Source organism: Vollenhovia emeryi, unplaced genomic scaffold (assembly GCF_000949405.1).
Source record: "Vollenhovia emeryi isolate VEMERY1.0 unplaced genomic scaffold, V.emery_V1.0 DF939167.1, whole genome shotgun sequence".
Classification (NCBI taxonomy): domain Eukaryota; kingdom Metazoa; phylum Arthropoda; class Insecta; order Hymenoptera; family Formicidae; genus Vollenhovia; species Vollenhovia emeryi.
Window position 1 is genome coordinate 467,176 of NW_011967199.1, and position 22,636 is coordinate 489,811.

Consider the following 22,636-nt stretch of genomic DNA (forward strand, 5'->3'; position numbering starts at 1 on the left):
ATCGTTGTCTTAGGCCAGCCTACCGCCCAATTCGAGCGCGTGGCAAGATGTGACCGCCCGGCGATCGATATTGCTATGCGCACATCTCGCCACGCGCTCGAATTGGGCGGTAGGCCGGCCTAAAACAACGATTTTTAATAATTAATTACTCGTTAACTATTACGAAAATTGCAAAATGGTACAGGACTTTTCCGTTCATCTCGATCCGTTCTACCTTCTCAAAAATTTTGTCGGATATGGAAAGACTCACCCTGTATAAAGGAGGATCTTGCCGAAGGTCCAGCGTTCTTCAAGGTATGATTAAATTCTCAGGACGCGCGTTATAAATTCCTCGTCGCGTCTCGATCGGGGTTGGCGCACTTGAACTCAAACCGAGTGTAATCGGAAGTCGATCGGGGGATTAACGTGAAGCAAATGCGAAGCGAAATCTGCACGGGGAGAATTTTCCCTTAGAATTTAGCCTGAAAAATCGCGTAATCGTGGGACAGCGTGGCATTTTGATGGATTTTATGAGTTTTTCGAAATTTTACTATTCATTTTACTAGTAAAACGTATGCTACGTTTCCCCTCGGTGCGCAAATTCATGTAGGAAGATATCAGTGGTTCCTAGTAGCACTGCACTGGTGATTTCCTTCGAAGGCTTCGACATTCGAAGCTTCGAAGCTTTGAAGTTAACTATATAATATGTAATATACATGTTACAGTACTTCAAAATTATAATTTAGAAGTAATTACCTATTTTTCAACGTACATAAATAACTTTTTATTTACAATATTTTTAGTGTTCTTTAAATAAGTTCGCCACTCGCGCGAATAAATTTTTCGAAGCTTCGAAGTTATCAAAAGTAACGGCCCTTATAGTTCCTGGTGTACACCCACAGCTGGGTTCACTAGTGTCCCATCTCCTATGTTTTGGCGTTTTTTTTCATTCTCGATAAATAGCTTCGTCGCGAATCGACCTTTCCGCTCGCCGTTCTAGCGCGAATGACTAGAAAGCTCGCGTTTAACGTTACCGCTTGTCAGTCGCAAGCAGCTCGTGAATCAATAACGACAGCCCTACTTCACGCGCGCGTGCACACCGCGGCGATACGATAGAATGTAGAAAACGCGCGCGGGCGAGGAAGCGTACGGCGTTTTTCCCGGCGCGCGGCGGCGGCCCGCGTGGGCGGGGAAGCGGAGCGGTTTCTTCTCGGAAGAAGGAGACTCGCCTCTGCCTCCGTCGTAAATCTGTCTTTCGGGCGACGACGGGCGCCCGCGCGAATTTATGCCCCGTCGCGGAAACTGGGCCACCGCGCCGCGTGCCGAAGGCGGCAGCGGCGGCGGCGGCGACGGATAAAAGTCCGCCACTTGTTGCTGCTTGCGCGACGCGGCGCGATATTATTTCTAACGCGAAACGGAGCGATCAGGCGGACTCGCGGTGACTCGCGGGGAGATGCGCGCGCTCCCGTCGCTCGTGGGAGGAAAATAAAGGGGTGAGCCAGTGGAAAAGAACGCGGCAGCGTCTGCTCGAGCTATCACCTTCAAGTTCCTTCCACATCGAGCGATCTCGCTTCCCCTCTACGATGATATCAGACGTTTTATTCATACTCGACGCCACGCACCGATAGTTTAACGAAAACGTTACGTAAGTGCGGTCTATGGACCATACCAAGGGGGTAACCACTAGCTAAAATGTCGTCCCACCGATTACGCGATTTTATTCCATTTCATACGATTTCATCCGATTACAAATAATCTCGTCTAGCTGCAAATAATTTTCTTGTATGCACGTTTAAAAATATGTAACGTTGTTAAACCTCAAAGATAGTTTTCTTATTTTACTAAGAAGTATTTGCTTGTAGAGGTCTTGACGAAAAGTAATTTTGTACTTGTCTTTACTGTTCATTGTTCCAAATTTGCGCGCAAAGGTGTGCGCAACGTTTCAACTCGCTGTTGTTCTAACAGCAACTACTTCAGCCTTATTTTGAAAAGAATACGCGCTTTAATATATTTGGGTATTCACTAAGAGAAGTGAATTTTTTTGGAAGTTAAAAAGCTGAGAAAATGTTCAAATTGAATGTTTATTGTCTAACAAGCGAAGAAGGTCGGAAATTAAGGCAAAACGATTACACGGGGATTTCGTAAGGGTTTCATAACGATTTCGGAGACGCTGTCCCACGATTACGTCAAGTGGTTAGGCCCCTTGGACCATACCTGTACAAAGGTGACGGTCGAATTTCCTTCTCCTTCTCGCCGGGAAATGCGTATATTCTTGTTGTGTCGGGCACGATCGGGAATCCTTACGGCGGGGCTACTTGATTTTCGCGCGTTCCGCCAGCGCGGATTACGCAAATTTCAACGAATACGACGAAGGACACAACCGCGCCGCGCAGTCCCTTTCGAACACGCGAGGACAAACGCGTGTCGCGCGTTACGCGGCTCGCGTTTTTAATCCCGCCCCCCTACGATTTGTCTCGCGGCGTTAGCTCCAATTTTCGTCCCGTGATGGCCGCTCAACGTTGTGCCTCCGTTCTCGCGGATCGTGTGCTCGCCTCGTCGAGGACAAAACGTACCGGCAAGTAACACCGGCAACGTCCGCAGATTTAGAAAAACAGATAAGCGCAGAAGCTGCAAGAAATGATAGAAAGTGCAGCTAAGCGCATTCGCTAACGGTCCACCTGTCTCGAAAGAATGTACGACGCGATAGCGGATATAACCGGTTTTAAAATGGGCTGGGCTTTGTTATTTTACCGGCAGAACGAGTCATTGTGAGAGGAAGACGAAATATCGCGATGAACAGATCGAAGGGACATCACCCAACCCCTAAGTGGTCTCCCGCCCGCGCCGCTTGTTTCGTTAATGGAACGGCGACTTTTGTCCGTAGCCTTGGAAGAACGAAACCAGCCGGGGCGATCCCGCTGTTAATCTTCACGAAGAGGTTAAGGGCACGGAGGTATAAGATAGGGCCAACTTTAGCGCCGGTTAAAGGGTGGGGCTGGCCGAGCGGAGCGAGACGAGATCCCGGGGAGCGGAGGCGGTGGGCGCCTGTCGCCCGGCTTTTACGCTTGCCTACTCGCCGCGACGTCCTTGAACATATCCCTTCTCTCCTTCCTTCCCTCCGTCCCTCTCGTTCTCCCTCTTTCTCCGTCTCTTCGTCTCCCTTCCTCCGTCCCCCGCGCCGCTCGTCTCTCGCTCGCCCGATTTTTCCCTCTGTCTTTCACCGTTCCGCCCGCTTCGCTCGAAAGAGCAAACTCAAGCGCGCACTTTGCGCCTCCGAGCCTCTCTGTCGATCCCCGAGCGCCTCTCTTCGCTCTTCCTCGTTTTATCGCGTCGCACTTGTCTTCTGCCGCGCGCGCGCGCGCTTCTTATTCAATCAGTCCCTTCTCCCTAAAATAATGCGATATACCCGCTCTTGAGCGAGCGCTCTCTGCTCGCCTCGACCAAGCTCCACTCGCTTTGGAACACGGAATGCCGAAGATTATAATTTATCGCGGCCGATCGTGATTTATCATCGATCTTTACGAAGAAGAGCCGATCGTAGATTCGTTCGGGAAATCTGTTATCGGCTAGGAGCCGGCGTACCCGGGGTATGATGAAACCTCTCTCCTTCTTTCTCTCTCTCTCTTTCATCCTCGTCCCCGCGCTCCATCCTCCTCTCGCTCTCCCCTCGTCTCCGCTCGAGCGACCGCCACGAGTCGCCGGCGATCGGCGGGAGTGGCTCTCTCGCATTCCGGTGCCTCCTTCGCCGTACCGATCGCGCCGGCAGCGTGTGCGAGCGGGCCCCGAGAGCGCCGTGCGGCAGGCACGCCGATTTCCGGATCGGAGGAGCCGCCCGGCGAGATGTCGCTTTTGAAGATCCGCCGCGCCGCGCCGGCGAGATCCTAATTCGATGCAGCTTGCCCGCCTCGGTATCTCGGCGAGTGCGCCGCGACGCATTACAATGCGTGACGTCGATCGGTCTCCCAATGTCACGACACTCAGCTCCGCGACGACGCGACGATCCGCGCACGAGTCGACGACGTATCGTCGGGCGATAAAAATTCGCGGCGTCGCGAGCTCCAAGTTTCGAACGTCACCCGCGCGAAAGGGAAAAGTTAGCGGTCGGAGGAGAGGAGAGCTAGGGCTCGATCTCTAAACTTTCGCGAAACTTTTCTCCTCGATGCACTCTCGGAAATCAAGGGAGCGGCGTTTTCGGTCCCTCGAGACCACGACTCGCGAACCCGGGCGAAACTTGCGCGGCACTTAAGGGGATGCTGGAGCGATTCTGCACCTTTTTTGCACTTCTTGCGTCTAGAACTGCCGATTCGTGAAAACATTTGTGTAATACACAAATTATAAGACTTGTGCGTACAGCTCGAACGGTTCCACTGATCGAACTAAATCAGAGAACAACGTGGTGCCATTGAAATTAACGAGGGGGAAACCGCTGAGTCCACTCACAAGGGAACGGTCGGAAGTGTCGCTCACCGATTTCGATGTACTTCGGCGATGTTGTAGAGCATAAAAAAATATTAGACCCGTATTCTTTTTAGCGGCTTTCCTCGACGTTTAGGGGGTGAAACAGCCCCTCGAAAATGACGGATTTTTTTCATTTTTTATGAATATCTTCGAAAATACAAGGTGTATGAGAAAATGTTTTGGACAAAAGTTAATGCTCTCAAACTTCTGCGTTAAAAACATTTTTTTAATTTAAAAAAAATAATTGTAGGGTGGAAGTAAATTAAAAAATTTGACATTTTTGACAAATGGTGATTACGCCATTGTGAAGACTATGACAATAAAACTTTTGTCTAAAACATTTTTTCATAAACCTTGTATTTACGAAGATATTCTTTAAAAAATGGAAAAAATCCGTTATTTCCGAGGGGCTGTTTCACCCCCTAAACGTCGAGAGAAGCCGCTAAAAAGAATACGGGTCTAATATTTTTGTATGCTCTACGACATATCCGAAGCGCATCGAAATCGGCGAGGGACGTTTTCGACCGTTCCCTCGTCAGTGGAGCACCATCGGTCTGTACGCAAAAGCACAATTTGTATATTACACAAATGTTTTCATGAATTGGCAGTTCCAAGAGCAAAAGGTGCAAAAAGTGCAGAATCACTCCAGCATCCCCCTAACGCACCGACGATGTCGTCGGACGAGAAGAGATATCGCACGGTATTCCCTCTCTCTCTCTCTCTCTCCCTCTTTGTCTTTCTCTCTCGCGACTCTCTTCCCAAGCCAAAGCCCATAATTCACGAATCCGCTCACCTTGGAAGCGAGCGGGCGCGGTGGCGCCGCGCCGCTGGTCGAATCTTCCGCGTGGCTATATATTTTTGCAAAACTCGGCGGTGACACTATCTCGCAGATTCGCGCGGCACTTAACAGCTTACGGTGACACGCGTAATTCGCGGAATTATATTTACGTTCCCTTTGTGGAGTGACGCGCGTGCCAAAATCGCGCCGCGAGCTCTCCCGTCCGGCCTTACTTTGTAAATAAATTGTATTTACCCGCGCGACGTTCCGCCGTTGTATATTGGACCGTCGACCGACGACGGCGGGTATAATAAGCCGCGGGGCTCGCGTGTCAATTTGTTCCTTATCGGTCGGATAAATATTTGCGCCGATAATCGCTCCGCGCGCTCTGATTGTTTGCCGCGTTGCGAGGCGTCGTTGCCGCGTATCTGAAAAATCGTGGAAACTTGGAACGTTCGTATTATTTCCGAGAAGCAACGAACGTCCGACGGCTGCGGTTTCACTCGGCCCGTGGAAATTATTATCCGGACTCGGGTCCTCGTCGTTTGTCGAAAGCAGAAAAAATTTTCGGCCAGTTGGGTGCACAGTTGGAAAATTTGTGTTTTCTTGTTTGAAAACAAATGCCGGTGAAAATTTTTGTGCTAAATGTTTAGCACATTCATGTGTTAATTTAACATATTGCTCGTGTGTTAATTGACCTCAAATGTGAAATTATTAAAATAACTCAAGAGAAATGTTAAAACAGCACAATGTGTACTTATTTTTTAATCTTACGCAATACATATGTTCTATATCATTAATAACAAGATTTATCTGTTAAAATTTACAGAATAAAATGTTGATTTTATTTTACATAACATAAGTGAGTGATTTCGAACCGTCACTTAACTTATTACGTCTGTAAAATGTAAAACTTACATTTTTTCAAATTTATTTTGCCATTAAAAATATGTTAATTTTACTGAAAATTTATTTTAAATTATTTTAAGACTTGCATTTATTTGGTGTTAAAATATTAACGGGGTACTAGTGTGATCACTTAACATATCCATATTATGTTAAATTAACATAAAAATTTGCGTGGACCGCATGGGACATGTGGTATCTGTTAAATTTAACACAAATTTTGCAACTGTGTGAGATAATGTTTCTTCGATATATTTGTTTTGTTAATCAGCACCGGGCGCGTTATATAATTAAGTATATCGTCGCAAGAGTTAATTTTCGTCGAGATGAGCGAAAAAAGAATTTGATCAGAAAACGTCGGGCGAGTTTCTATTTATGTAACATGCCTCTCGCGTGGGAAACAGGACAAGGATTCGCTGAGAGAAAGAGAAAGAGGGAGAGAGAGAGAGAGGCGAATTCTCCTGCGAGATTCTCTCGACGCGACAGCGATGGGGGCGAGGCCGGCGAATTTTTAAATAATTGCGGCCTAAAAATAGACGGCTCTCCTCTATCTTCGCGATATCCTTGAGGTCCCAATTCCCTTGTCTCTGCCTCCGCCGCTTTCTCTAATGCTCCTTGAGTGGCGACGCGGCAGGAAATGCTTCTCCCGTAGGAACGAGAACCTGGAATCCACAAGGAATGCGACCGTCCTTTCGGTCGACTTGTGTTCGTCTGACGTCATCTTCCCCTTTAGTGAATGGACCTGGGCCTTCCATGGTCTATCTCTAAGACTATTAGCGCCCGCTTGTCGGGCCTAAAACTTTTTGTAATTTAAACCGTAAGGGTTTACTACAGACGAAATATTTTCAGCTATCGATCGTTCTCAGCTCGTTCAGCTTATTCGTTCAATTGAGAAATAAAAGCTGGAAACGTAAGTCGCTCGATTAAATTGCACCGTGGTATAATTCCGTCGAAACAAAGATTTTGCGTAAAAGTCCGATAAAGTCACTTTCTTAATAAAGCAATAAATTTAAAAAAAAACACACACGAGCGAGACCTGAGATAGAAGCAGAGTTTTAAGAGACTTCGAAATCGGACGTTCGCAGGCCGTTTACAAGGAAGGCGGGACAGATTAGCATTGTTTCGTCTCGAATTATAATTGGCCGTTCTGTTTGCTATACGAAACTTTTGTCACGGTGCGCGCGAATAAATTATCCGTCTCGAGCGAATAATTATTTTGGACGATTCTGTCACCTCCTTTGTGCCGCCGCGAAAGAGAAAGAAGGACAGAGAGACGGGAGGGCGGGGGGGGGGGAGAGAGCGGCAGGGGGAGAGAGAAAGAAAGAGACATTTCCGTGGGGGGACTATGAATCACGCGTCTGGCGATTACCTTGGCCGCCGTCTCTTCTGGCCCGCGGAAATTGTTGGCGCTTAATTGCCCTCGCTCTCCGCGACCGATCGCGTGCAATTGTTGCGGCGACGGTCAGAGCCGGCCGTTCGATCGGCGACGCCGCTAAAGACCGAATCGAGTGGCAAGTGGCTGTTTATCTTTCTTCGACGGTGAATAACGGAGGGCTCGGGATTCATCTCGCTATCGGATTCACCACCTCCGCCGTGCGGTTCGCCGCACAGAAGTCGTTTCGCCCGTTTGGCACGACGCAGCTCGGCGGCGGACGCATCTCCCGCGCGCGCACCTGCGCCAGGAGAATCGAATTTATTCTGTTGAAGCGCGGAGAAATCCGAGACTGGGTATTACGTCAATTAGCCGCGCGCGCGCGCGCGCGGACGTACGGTCATGTGAAATTACGCGGAACCTCGCTGCCGGTGTTACCGACAATAAGCCTTTTATGCAACGCGCCTCGTGAATTTCTTCGCTCGTCCCGGAAAATTCTCGTCGTCCGATCCTCTCGCGATAAACGAACGCTGGCTGCTCGACGACGTCGCGCCACGTCGCACAATCGCGTTCGCGTCGCGAGATGCACTTTTTAACGCCCGCCTCTTTTCCTCCGCTCAAGTACGATTATGCATCTCTCTCTTCTCGCTCTCTTTCTTTCTCTCTATTCTGGATATAAAGCGAAACATGTGCAAGAGCGAAAAAAGGAGCGCGCGAGAGCGGGGGGAAAAGAGGGAAAGGAATTAAGAGAGGAAGAAATAGTCTCGCGCGAGGAAAGCAGCTTCTCAAGGGGTTGCCCGTTTATTTTCAGATCGCGCGCCCAGCGAAGGGGATCAACGTCGGTGCAGAAACAGCACGCCCCTGCCACTTCCCGGCTCGCTTACCACCAACGGAGAAGGTAACTATGTCTTCAAGGTTATACGTACCCCATATGTTCACCGACCCCGCCGACGAGAGATATACGGGGTGTCCCGTTGAGTCGTTTTAACGATAATGGATCGTTGCGGCCGACGTGAAATATTTCGGAAAAATCGCCCGATCCATTTCTCGCCGCCTTTTCCTTCCCTCTTATCTCGGACAATCGTCTACCCTACAGGTAGATCCAAAATACCCCCGACCACGCCTACGATTGATCGCCGCATTTACATCTCGCTACTTTTGTTTCTTCCCCCATCTGAGAGAAGCAAGCGCGACTTTAACCTCGGATGAACTTGTTTCTCTTTCGAGTCGCGAGTTGCGAGCGTATAATCGCGATTCGAGTTAATTTTACACTCGTACACGGGGAGAATCTTCTCCCAAAATTTACCCTGAAAATCATGTGATCGTGGGACAACGTGGCATTTCCAAGAACTGTATGAGTTTTCTTTAAATTCTACTAGTAGAATGTATGGTAAAATTTCAAGAAACTCGTACAGTTCTTCGAGATGCCGTGTTGTCCCGCAATTACATAACTTTCAGGATAAATTTTAAGAGAAAATTCTCTCCGTGCGGATATAAATCTCGAACACACCGGGATCCGAGAGCGATCTACGCTTCTCCTTTCACCCCCCCCCCCCACGCTATATTATCTAAAAGAAAATCTAATAGAAATCGTAGCTCTCGTGGATTTAGTTTTACAATGCGCGGCGCGTATAAAAGACAATGACTCATCGGGGCCCCCCAAGCTTCTCTCGTAAGGACAAGATAGCGTTTTACGGTGTCGACCGGTCGCCGAAGAAATTTCCTCAGCACGCACGTTCCACGGGGCTGACGCGCGCGTAGCTTTTCACGCATGACGCACCGCACGGATCGCGGACTCGTCGTTTTTCGGGCCGCTCTCGCGCCGCTGCTTCGTGGAACGCCTGAAACGCTTTTGGCTCCGGCCAGAAGCAGGAAAGTGAGCGCGCGCGCTCTGCTCTCTCGCCGCCGACTCGTATACGACGATTACTCCCGTTTCTCCGCAACGTCGTTCAATAATTTTCTGCGGTTGCGCCATCGGGCCGGGCGTACGAACTTTTTCCCGCGATACAGATCGAAAGCACGAATGGTATTAGCGATAAGGAAATAGTTTGCGGGGAGCAAAGAAGAAAAAAATTACACGTGAGAAAACTGGTTATGACGGTGGAATACGCGCGCGCGTGTTTATTTACAATTGTTGAATCTATTTTTTTTAATTACGCGCGAGTCAATTATCCCTTACTTTTACGTTTCAGGGCAGATCGTTCTCTTCTCTTGATAAGATGGTTGATAGATAAATTTTTTTTTTTCTTCTATTTGAGGAAATATTTCAACGGGTAGATTTGGGTTGTACGTTTCGCCAAAAGATGCAAACGATCGGAAAGTCTCCACGTGAGCGTGCGACGGTTTTTCATTCCCGATTGATCGCGCGAATTCCCACGCCGCTGAGGGAAAACGAATTAATTGTAATATTCGCGACGAGTTTTTCCCCCTCGCGCGTCGAGGTCTTTACTTTTACTATCTGCCTTTGCCAATGCAGAGGCCGCGGCGCGCTGCTCTAGCGACGTCAAACATTCCCGAGCCGACAAGCAAATTACGTCTGCGTCCGGCGCGTCTCGCGATATTTTACAAGAGTGAATAAGAGACGACGCGCGTGTGTTCACGCATTTAATCCGGGGGTAATCGCGTAGAACGCAATTTATCCCAGCTCCGATCCAATTTCAGTTTGAGAGAACGTCGTTTATAATAGCGCGAGCTTCTAAAACAAATCCCTTGGATTTAATTCCCTTAGATTTCAGCTCTTTTACATTACATTTTCATCGCGTCAACTTTAATATCACCGAATTGCCCTACCTCTGATTCTCTCGTTCGGTCCCATTTTAATTTCGGACTTTTATTCATGGCACTGTAATTTTCTCAAGCAAAGATCAAATGCCGTCGAGATCTATTGAAGAAAATTATATAGAAAAATTGATAACCGACACAACTGGCAATTTTAATTAGCGACAATTTATTGCGAAAAAAAATGTCACCTCAGCAAGGGTTTGAGTCTGGACTTTCCTACACCCTAGGCGGGCGTCTCCAATTCGACCACTGAGGCATGTTGGAGTATGCCAACATGTCTCAGTGGTCAAATTGATGAGACGCCCGCCTAGAGCGTAGGGAAGTCCAGGTTCAAACCCTGGGCTGAGGTAATATTTTTCGCAATAAATTTTCTGTATTATTAAAAATACCAGATATGGTCAAGAGAACACTGACGTTTTTAACGTCAATTTTAATTTTTTATCTTTGTTTTATCGGAGCCTCGTCCATATTTATTAACTTATCTTAATTAGTAGAAGTGCGGATATAACAATCTTTTGCGTATTATTTATTTGAAATTGACTATGTCAAACGTTTCGACCAACTCATGTGGTCCTTTTCAACGACAATCAACATTTGGGAAAAAAACCTATCATGTCGGCAAAATTAACACGTACGTTATAACGGCCACGATCAGAATATACAGGGTGAGTCTTTCCATATCCGACAAAATTTTTGAGAAGGTAGAACGGATCGAGATGAATGGAAAAGTCCTGTACCATTTTGCAATTTTCGTAATAGTTAACGAGTAATTAATTATTAAAAATCGTTGTCTTAGGCCGGCCTACCGCCCAATTCGAGCGCGTGGCGAGATGTGCGCATAGCAATGGCCGCGTTCAGCAGACACAACTGTTGAGTGAGCGCTCAGTATGATTGGTTAATACTTTTAGATCCAGCCAATCATATTAAGGATCTAAAAGTGTTAACCAATCATACTGAGCGCTCACTCAACAGTTGTGTCTGCTGAACGCGGCCAATATCGATCGCCAGGCGGTCACATCTTGCCACGCGCTCGAATTGGGCGGTAGGCTGGCCTAAGACAACGATTTTTAATAATTAATTACTCGTTAACTATTACGAAAATTGCAAAATGGTACAGGACTTTTCCGTTCATCTCGATCCGTCCTACCTTCTCAAAAATTTTGTCGGATATGGAAAGACTCACCCTGTATAATGTCATCGTGTAGGAAAGAGAACTTGGCGATTACATCGATGAGTGCCCGGTTTTTCACAATCACGCACCGTTGTTCAAGTCCAGCGCAAGTTGACCCTCGCAACGCAATACAATAAGTCGACGCCAAATACTTAGTACGGTATTAGGAAGGATCGTCTTAGAAATTGCATGCATACACGGTTGAGCGCCATTTACCATCTTGATTGTAAGACTTGAACTGTTTCGAGGGAGAATGTCCGTATGACGCTGTCCGTTATATCGCCCTTGCATTACGTCCGTTAATTAACGTTTTATATATCGAGCCTCGAAAATTATCGTTTGTAAACTCGTGTAATTAATTTTGATTTATTACAAGTGAAAATAGCATAAATATTATACGCATCGCGATAGAAAATGCGCGGGCATTTCTCGAGCGCGCCTGAGATTTCTGGGATTTCATAGCCGCGCATGAAAAAGACGCGCGTTCGACCTGTCGCCGCAGCGGGGCCCCATTTACCGGAAGCGAGGATCATCCTGACGCGATTGCACTTTCGTCGGCCTGGCGAATGTCGCGCGTATTCGCACACGCGGTATATAATACGCGACACGTGAAGCTCGGGGCGCCGAAGAGAGGACGACGCGGAATCGTAAACACGCGCGCGGTTTGTCTTTTTATTTGAGCCAGTTATAGATAGAACGCGCCGCTTCCGGGAGAGAACAGAAATATCATGATTCGATCGAGCGTTTTCCAACTGACGCCCGCGACCATCGAATATCTTCAAGGCTCCGAGGCCTCCATTTCTTTTTACGCTCTCGCGTAAATTCAGCGAGCGAGAACACCTGCGATCGACTCCCAAGTTGAAATACGTGAAAAAAGGGGCGAGGATTCTTTTCATTATCGGCGCAATTGGGCAAATTGTCTGTCGAACGCACCTCCCGATCCCTCGGTCTGAAGGTTCCACTTGGCGGAATACGGGCGGCGGTTCCGTCGTCGATCCATCAAACGTGTGCGTCGCCGGACGCGGGGCCGCTGCATCTGCCGCCGCAGGACGAGGGGGGGGGGAGGAGGAGGAGCGCGCAGGAACGCGGGCAGGGGAGGGGAAAGCCGGCTCCCGGGATGCAGGCAGGTTTGAGAATGGCACGATAGGTCGGTCGGCTAAGGTGGGTGGCATTCGGCGCGACTGTTTGAGGGAACAGGGGGACCCCTGGCGCCAGACAGCTGCCGCGTGTCTCGACCTCGCTCGCGCTAGCTCGTTCGCCTGCTTCGGCTCTCTCCTCTCTCTCTCTCTCTCTCTTCAACCGTCGCGCCGCAGCTCTCCTCTCCTCGTCCCGTCCCGTCCGGTCCCGTCTCGTCCCGTCCCGTCTCGTCTCGCCTTGCCTCGCCTGGCCTCGCCTCGTCTCGCCCGGCTTCTCGTATCCACATACGTGTCGGTCTATACGCTGCATGCACGTATATGCGCCTACGTGCTCGACTTGGTTCGCTATTTTATTGATTTATTTTGGCGCTAGGCCTCTCGCGCGCCTCCTTCTCTCTGCTGCTCGCTTTGGACGTACGTCGTCGTGCCGCCTTCGGCCGACGATCGATCGAAATGCGTCGTCGGTCTCGCCTCTCGAGAATCTCGAGCGCAAAGTCGCGCCGACGGAGAGGATACTTGTTGTCGAGCTCTCGGCGAGTCCCCGAGAGATTGGCTCTGGAAATACACCGCGGATGCGCTGCGTCTCGAAAACAGTACGATGTCTGAGACTTCTGACAAACTTACGTGTAAAAATGTGCTCCAGTTTATATGCGATTTAATTTTTGCATTAAATAACGGAGCCTGTGACTCGCAATTGGCCACGTTTGAATTATTCTAAATCATCGGACCGTTATTCAGTTAAGACATTTTTAACCACGGTTAGAACTGATTTATGTTCTCTCTCTCCCTCTCTCTCTCTCTCTCTCATTATATAACTCCTACATTATTACATCTATTGTATTACTGTCGTCACATTTTCATCGCGCTATTCATATTCAACTATTGTACTGTCTCTTGCAAAAACTGTCAACGCCGAGCGAGAACGCGGCTACCGGCACGGGCAATCATCTCTCTCCGCCTTCCCGATTCGCGCGAAGCTCACGAGGTTTCCGCGCTTACACGACGATAAATTGTGCCACCTACGCGCGCGACACGGCCCTCGAGCGTGTAGCTCGGTAATCCGTTGCGCGGGAATATTTTACGGTCGTAGGTTCGGGGATTGCAACATGTTGCGTGTGGGTGCCGCCTGCCCCGCGTGCGGAGGAGAGGCACGTGGATATATCCCGGCGTATACGGTGAAAGCAACAGGTTGCTCGTGTCCGTTCCTCTCCTCCGCCGCGACGTCGCCGACGCGGTCCGGGACACCCTTCTCCGCATCCCTTTCTGAATGGGGCGGACATTGACTGGCGCCATCCCTTGGTGCGATAACCGAGGTAAACAGACGCCGGACGCCGGGCTCCATTCATCGGATCCCGGGACGACTTTTCTCAATTGGGAACCCGTCGGGGTCGCCGGTCCTTACTCTCGGGAACAAAAGCGCCGGTGTATATACAAGTCGGCCCGGGTAACGTCTCTTCCGGAGGAAGCTGGAATTGCCCTCTAAACCCACACGCACGCACAAACGTCAGCTTTTGACAGCCGAGGCTGAATTTACCGCGTTAAATTAACATTTTTATTTATTTCAGCCGTTTCCGTCTTTTTTATCGCGCGAGTTCATTAATATGGAACGACGCCATTTACATTAACATTAAATATATATTACATTAACATTAAATAATAATCGTGTAGCTCTTTTTTATACGCGCAATAATTTAGAGTGCTTTCCCACATCTTTTTTCGGCGGCGTTGCATCACGGGCCGCAACAAACCGCGGCTGACTTTCGGCAAAATTACCCGTTATCGTGCTCGTTTTTGTCGCGCTTTCGAAATAGCTGCATCTTGTATGTCACCCGCGCGGGAGAATCAAGGTCGTCGCGGTCTGGCGGAGAAGCCGGATCGAAGTTTTTAAAGGGGAGAGGTTCGACCCAACTATTGGGGAGAGAGCAAGTCCGGGCGGTCTTCCGGAATATAGCTCGCGCCAAGTTGACGAATTGCATGAAACGTATCCGGGGGTACGCATTTCCCAAGCTTCGAACACGTGGCAGGGTTAGGGTCGGAGCACAAAGCGACGTAATAGCTCGCGGGAGAGAATTTTAATTAGTATGTGTTTCTTTTTTAAGTAACAGTTGGAAAGAGACGAAGAACGAATTAAACTAAGCTTAAAGTTAAGCGACGTTGATGAAACCTAAGACTGTCTTAGTCGTAGACGTAAGGCAAGTTGTCAAAGGCTATTGTATACGACTTACGTTTTTCTCTGCCTTGCCTCACGTCTACGACTAAGGCCCGGTTTCACCAAACGTCGTTTAACTTGAATCTTAGTTTGATTCGTGTTTGTCTCTTTCTTAAGTATCAGTAGGAAAGAGACGAAGAAGGAATTAAACTAAGCTTAAAGTTAAACAACGTTGGTGAAATCGGGCCTGAGACAGTCTCAAGCGGATCGTTTTCTACCATCAGCCTAAGCTATTACGTCGCTTTGTGCTCTGACCCTTAATCCTGGCTAAAGTTTCGCGAGCAGAGCGAACGTTGCGCGCGATGCTGATGATACGCTTTTCAGAAGGTAGCCGAGCGACGAGCGGGGAAGGAATTTTTACGCAGCCGTTAGCTTAAGAGTTAACGGTTCGTTAAGCGGGAAAACAAGTAGACGAGCTAAAGCGCTTCAATTAGCGGCCTCGGTGCGTTCGGTCGCGAGGTCTATCATTTCTTAGGCTTTGCTGTTGACGTGACTCATCTAACTCACCGTTTCCTCGCTCGTTAATAATCATGGCTCCTCTGAAAATTCGCCCGCTCTCGCGAAACAATTCTATTGTTCGTCCGTCCTCTTTTATCCCCCCCCTTCGTTCCCGCCATTCTCTCTCGCGAAAATTCGATTCAACTGTCGAGCCGGTTTTTGGAGGCTACTGCTTGTACTCGAAGTGATAAATCTGCGCGGTGACGTCACAACTCCGTCTATCTTATTTACCGACAATTTCGTTTGCGCGTGCCACGGTAGTTGAAGGGTTGGAGGATGATTTCGTTGGCCGCGTCGCGCACCGGGACACGAGGGCGACGTGCGATCGCGCACACGAGCCGGCCGTCAATGGGGAAAGAGCTAAACGACGACGCATGCACGCGCGCGCTGGAGAATGCCATGAAATCGAATTGGATCAGGCCACTTGAGAGGGAATGAAATCGCGGCGCGAAATAAGCCTCTTAATAAAATGACGGATTGATTGCTCCTCGTTGTCGTCATCGTCCTCATCGTCGTAGTCGAGTGCGAAGAATCAGAGAGAGAGAGAGAGAGAGAGAGAGAGAGAGAGAGAGAGAGAGAGAGAGAGAGAGAGAGAGCAAATATCGCGACTCGCGAAGCGGTTCGGTGTCCCTCTCGCTGTCTCTTCCTTTTTTCTCCCTCTCTTTCTCTCGGCTCTCGTGAGATCCGTTTGGGTCGACGGCCTCGATCTTTCGATCGAGCGAAAATAGATCCAGAAGCGCGGCTTCGTTAACTGTATATCCGAGCCGCGGCGCCGTTCGCGTAAACGCAAGCCCCGAATCGCGTTTCCCCGGCGGCGATCGCCTTAGATCGTCCGTTAAATCTCGCTAATTTCGATCGAGCAATTAAAACTCAATATTACGCACCGCCAGCGGTACGAAGAGGCCGCTGCCACGTGTCGGGAGAAAAATAAGGCGAGAGGCGTAGGGTCCACTTCGCTACGGATCCACCGCCGGTCTCCCTGTCGCGGCCTTGATTCGGGTATACTCGCCGCTTATAATCTTCGCGTACGCGATCGCGATGCCTATCGATAACATTATTGACCTACATATAATTACGTCGAGCATCTTCGAGGAATAATTTGCATACCGCGCCCGCGCGGCGCACTACTACTCGCCGAGGAGAGACGGAGAGACGTTCGTTCCCTCTCAGCGCAGTCTCGACTCCCCGTAACGAGGAGACTCGCCGCTGCTATACTATCGAGAGCGCATTCTGCGCGCGTAAAGGCTACGCGCTCGAGTGCATAAATACCGGCGTAAATTATAATACAACCCGCGGTAGACCCGGTTTGCGAGTCCACTACTACTATCGCGTCGCGTTGAGATAATCGGCCCGCTCATTGTCCGCGCGATCGTTACTTTGTCGTCGTTAAATTAATAATTAAATTATACCGCGCCGGCGGTGGCGTTTCGAGGCGAAATAATAATTCCCTGATGCATTCGAGGGAAAAAGAGAGTGAGAGAGAGAGAGAGAGAGAGAGAGAGAGAGAGATACGAGGCCATCTGTCAAAGTTCGCGTGCTCTTCCGAGAAGCCCGCTCTCACGTCTCCTCCTCTATCGAGCCGCGGCCGAGTGTTTCAATCAGCGGCCTCTGATATTACGAGGCGCGATCGAGGCGAAATCGCGTCGGTGAGCGCGCGAACGTGCTTGCGTCACCGACGAAAACGTCCGGAAAAACTAAGCTAATTTCGCATCGCGGCAACGATATACGCTTTCCGGGAACTCGCGCGGATGGATCGACAGCGAGGGATGTCTCGGAGTCGTTTCGCGATAGCAGAATTGTTTTGCTACGAGCTTTCAGGAAACGCAAATTACTCGTTGATTCCCTTTCGCGAAGCGCCTGCGAGAATTTCCGCATTCACGAAGAGCCCGACGGAAAGGAGTTTAACTTTTTCACGACCACTGGAACATACATACAGTCTCACCCGAGTCGAAATTCTGGTACTATTTTGACACTTTTACGGATAATTTACGCCTACATAGACCAGCAACAACCTACTTTGATGCCATTATATTTTTTACTCCCCACTTGAATCTTTAATTCTAAAAATTTACTTTAGCTCCTACCTAAAAGGACCCACTTTAATGCTAAATTGGCAAAAGTGGAAATTTTCGACACTATCAGTTTGAAAGTAGGAGTAAATGTAATTGCAGTTCGATCTCTTTTACTGTCTTAGGTCCTACTATGTAATAGAAGTAAAGATTCAACGTAGGGCCCAAATTTCGACTCGGGCACCCACAAAATTTTAAAAGACCCAATAAAGGAAAAATATCTCTGACTTTGTTTCTCACCAAGTTAGCTTCGCGCGCGCGGGAAGGCAGGGCATATTTGGGCCCGGCACGAGGCGGGCAGACATTTGCGTTCCGCGTTTGTGCTCCGCGCTGGTTGCGTGCTTGTGGGCAAGCGACGCGGGCAGATATAGAGAACAAGTAGGAGCGTTTGAGAGAGCGATCGAGGCGGGACGGGGGCGGGAAAATAGAGAGCAGCGCTCGACAGAGAGAGAGAGAGAGAGAGGGAGAGGAAACCGACTCGGGAATTAAGTCTCGTGTAACGGCGAGCATGTACACTCTTACGCTCGCTAATGATTGTCAAGCAATTTTGCTATATGTGCCCCAGATTTTTTGCCGTCGTAATTTCAGACGCGCATCAATTGCCGCTCGAACGAGACTCGGCGACGCGGACGATCGTCGCCGAGCGTCCGGTAATACTTCAGCTCCATCGCCTTATGACTAGAGCGACTGGTTTTTGCGCGGTTCGAGTCGGCGCTTCTTTTCGCGCAAGCGGGAAAATTAGTGAGGCGGCTGATTATACGCGGATCAATGTTGAGCAATGTGAGAAAGTAATCGGTAATTTTGGATACGTCCGTCATTAGCGGTCTCCAAGAATCCGATCTACTTGTCTGTCTCGATCGCGACGAGCGGACACTGTCGTCCTTTGCGATGAATGAATAAAATGCAAACGCGATTTTAAAGTCGTACAGTACGCTAAATAGATACGTTCTGAGTCACGATTAAGTCATTTGGCGCTATCTGTCATTTTTTAAGCGAAGTGATAAATCGTGAGGAGATAAGTCATGGCATCTCGCATCACGAAACTCGCCGGCGGCTTCTTCTCATTTCCTATTTTATCGCCGATGTTATTTATACGATTATACACTCGTGCGGAGAGCGCGATATCGCTGCCGCGAACGGAAAGCTGCCGGCGCGGTCAAAAATGCGCGAAACGCGCACGGGCCCTCGGTCCTTTCCAACGATCGAAAATCGCCGAAAATCGCCGCACGCCGAATTATTAGCGGTTTATCGCGTGTCGTCGAGTTACACGTGTCGCGCGATTATCGATATCGAACCTGTCGATCGATAGAAAGGCGTTTCGCTCGCGCGAGAGAAGCACGCGCTGCTACCGTTGCCATAAGTTACGCCTCGTCGGGCCTCGTTGAGCGCCGAAAGGATTAAAAGGATCGCGGCCGCGCGCGCGCACGACTTGTTTTGTAACTATTAATAGAAGATAAAAGTTGCCCGAGAGAGGAACGACGCGCGCTCGTAGGAATTTATTGCGCGCGCGCGCTTTCTGCCGACGATTTAGCCGGACGGCGGCGATTTAACGGACCGTGCGATTTTATTATGCGGCTCTTCGCGCGCGTACACGATATCCGCGTGCACGTTGACGCGTTAGATCGCTATCGCGGCGTTAATTCGCGGCTCGGACGGGCGATCCTCCGCGGCATCCGCCGTTTCGCGATGTCCAACGATTATTACATGGCGATGACGCCTATCCGCGGCTACAGAGTGCTCGTCGATGCTCCGCGCGGTGTTTCGCGGATTTATGGCAATTGTATCTGCGGCAATAACAACCGGCCGCGTGTTCTCTCACACGCACGCTCGCGCGCATACGTACATCGCGAAAAGCAACGTCGACGTTTGTACCGCGTGAAAATTGAATTCACCCAGTGAACTCTAAGCTGTACTGAAAGACCCGCTGCCCTCTTGAAGATGGACAGAGCGAGACGAGTGGCACTCATTCTCTCTCTCTCTCTCTCTTTCTAGTTTAATAATTCTGATTGGTCAACGATTTTCTATCTCGCGATTTTATCTCGCTCACTCTGTAAAAGTCAGTGGATTATCAGTGAAAACAGTGAATATTCACTGATTCACAGTTATAAGTGTAGCACAAAATTATTCAGTGCTATACTGTTTTAAGCGATAATGCACACTGACTTGACTTTCGGAGAGTACATGAGATTAGACAGAAACCAAGGGGAGTTTTTAAAAAAATCGACCGAGCTGGCAAAATTGATGTTTATTTCAGTCGCGACGTTTCGACCCCTTTATCGGATCCTTTTCAAGTGCAAGCTTTATTCGAGATGCGCAAACGTACGGTTGCTATTTGAAAATTTTAGAAATTGACATCACCATTATCAATCAATAGTATAGAGTTCACTGAATTCAACAAATGAAACATTACGAATGAAGTACCATAGAGAATAATGCGTGAGGGCAAGAAAACTTGTGGCGCGAACAACAGTAAGTCCCAGTCTACAATAGAGATTTAAGCCCTAAGCCTTAAGAAATTGACTAATCACAGTCGCGCATTCTACTCATACTTGACCGTGATTGGCCAATTTCTTAAAGCTTAGGGCTTAAATCATCTATTGTAGACTGGGACTAATATCTAGTGCTTATGAATCATAAGCTATGATATTACCTGGAATTACGATCGGAATTTTTCTCAAAGATGCTTTTATCGAAAAGAGAAGCTGAACTATGTTTCAGATTAGATATAAGTTTTCACTCGAGGGGTAAACCATCGAGAGCATTGTGGTGTACAGATATGCGGCATTACTGAGCATCACTGGGCATTAGTAGGTATTTTGGCCTTGCTAGGGCATTCTAAAAAGATAAAACGAGCTAAAGTAATGGCCACCGGGCATTACTGTCGAATTTTGGTACATTGGTAGGCATTGGTGTACACGATTTTGGTCAGCGGTTTTCCCCTCGTCTTCACCAGTGGCAAACGTTACTTGATAAAACGTACTTAATAAACAACTTCAGTGTTTTCTTGAAATTTTATTGCGAAAAATATTCACCTCAGCCAGGGTTTGAACCTGGACTTCCCATACTCTCTAGACGGGCGTCTCACCAATTCGACCACTGAGGCATGTATGAAGAATATTCTCGGTGCTTAATAAAACTCGGGAAAATTAACAGACTTGAGACTTAACCGAGAGATCGAGCAAAGTTGCGATAGTTTTGCGACGATAAATAAATTCATTGGCGGATTTTGACATTAAAAAAAATCCCTGCGATATCGAACAGAGCCCCAGGCACGCCGTGGGCTCTAATCTAAATCCATATCAGGCTACGGCATTGAAGATTGAGAACTGCCAACTGAAGATTGGAATTCGTCCAATCCGGATGAGTTTAATTTTAATCCGTTCCGTTTCGTTTCGATCGGCTGAATTGTAATCTCCAATTTGCAATCCCCTCAATCTCCAATGCGTGGCCTGACACGGGGCTTAATGGAAAATCCGCCTCCGAACAAACCCCTTTTGTTTTCGTCGATCGGAGCGATACGCGGCGATTACGACGCGCATGCCGTGCATCACGCGATACGCGTGTCGCACGCGAATACGCGCGGAATGAAAAAAATATGAAGGTCGTTCGCAGGAATTCCGTCAGTGCAACGACACTCCACTACAGATGTCCGTTTAACCGGGATCGATAGTTTTGCCTCGCGAGCGCGCGCGCGTGTGTGTGTGCGCTCGCACGCGTGTGTGTTACGAATCGCGAGAATTCCACGGTTCGCCGTGCGGCTCATGTTCAGCAGCGCAGAATCACAATCGCGAAATTCGAAAGCCAACAATGTGTCACTGTAAGGGATTTTTAAGAGCGAGATATCTCGTAGACTGCTCATTCGTAAATTTTATTTTATATGTTCTATCTACTCGAAATTTTGGTGCTATTTTGACACTTTTAAGGACGACTTACACCTACACAGACCAGCAATAACCTACTTTGATGACATTATATTTTTTTTACTCCTCCCTTGAATCTTTCATTTAAAAAATTTACTTTAGCTCCTACTTAAAAGGACCTGCTTCAATGCTAAATTGGCAAAAGTAGAAATTTCCAACACTATCAGTTTTGAAGTAGGAGTAAATTTTGTATTCTCAGTTCGACCTCTTTTACTGTCTTAGGTCCTACTATACATATAATAGAACTGTGAATTATAACCTTTTAGTAGCTCGTATTGGCCTTTCCTATACAATTTTTATATGTTCTTTGATAAATTCATAACAAATCCGAGCGGGAATGTTAATCGCCGTCAAGCGTATAAGGAGCGGCTGGCTTGTCACGATTGTTGCGCGAGCAATTGCGCAGAAATTGGACGGATATTCGCGATGAGAGGACTCGCTGCGCGCCGAATCGGCCGCGCGGCGCTAAATCACTCGCGTCGGAAATCCGCGGGACCCGAGACGCGCTTCTTCCGGCGCGCGCGTTGTCTCGCGCATACTTTCGCCGTCTCGAAAGTCGTTACGAGTTGGCATGCCTTTTCCGCCGAAGGGGCACGCCGACGACGTGGTGATTTACGCACGATACTCCACGACACACACGTCTCCTTCTTTTTCCCCCCCTAGAATAGAAAATCTTTGGTAATCAAATCTCGGATGTGCAAGGAAGCGATTCTTCCTTGTTGGCGAATATGAGCAAAACAATGTCTGTGAGTTCCGGGAAGAACTTAGCAGATAGGCGACGGGTAGAGATTTGCAAACTATTCAAGTGCATCAGGATTTCAAGTTAACTTTGAATCTCTATGATTCGAATCTAAACTATTCGGAAAAATTTAGACAGTTTGCAAAATCGCATACACATATATTGTCAATCTTGTAAAACCATAAATGAGCAAAAAAAAATCACAATTATGTCAATTAGGTGTGGTACTTCAATACCACAACCGCTCATTGTGCGGCTAAGTAGCAATAGAATGTGATTGGTTCGTTGGATTCAATCACAGATTTTTCCTCCCAATTGTTTCAGTTACTGCGGTATTAAATATATTTTCACCTTAACGAACTTAGGTATATATAATCGGTATTACTTTTTTCCACGTCATAATATTCTCTCATTGTCTGCATTATGTTAAGATACAATCTGATAATTTCACTGTTAATTAAAAATTATACTGCGACGAATTGATTCGATTTAATTAGCTTCGGTTCGGATGGAATTTTGTCGGTTCGATTTGGATTTCAGAAAAGAAAATGGGATTCGATTCGACGTCTCTACGTGGAAGGAGAGGCGGAGTTAATCCGCCACTGATAAGGTCGGTGCCA

The 22,636-nt window shown here is 48.2% G+C and overlaps 1 protein-coding gene across 2 annotated transcripts in view; it reads left to right on the forward strand.

The window, feature by feature from the left end:
* LOC105564226 (mothers against decapentaplegic homolog 6) overlaps nt 1-22,636 on the forward strand; it is a 60,916-nt gene that overhangs the window by 16,234 nt on the left and 22,046 nt on the right. Inside the window, exon 3 of one of the 2 annotated variants that reach the window (XM_012016456.1) lies at nt 8,305-8,391. The exons of the other annotated variant lie outside the window; for it this stretch is intronic. Coding sequence (XP_011871846.1) covers nt 8,305-8,391 — 87 coding nt within the window. The remainder of the gene's footprint in view (nt 1-8,304; nt 8,392-22,636) is intronic. 2 annotated transcript variants of the gene reach the window in all.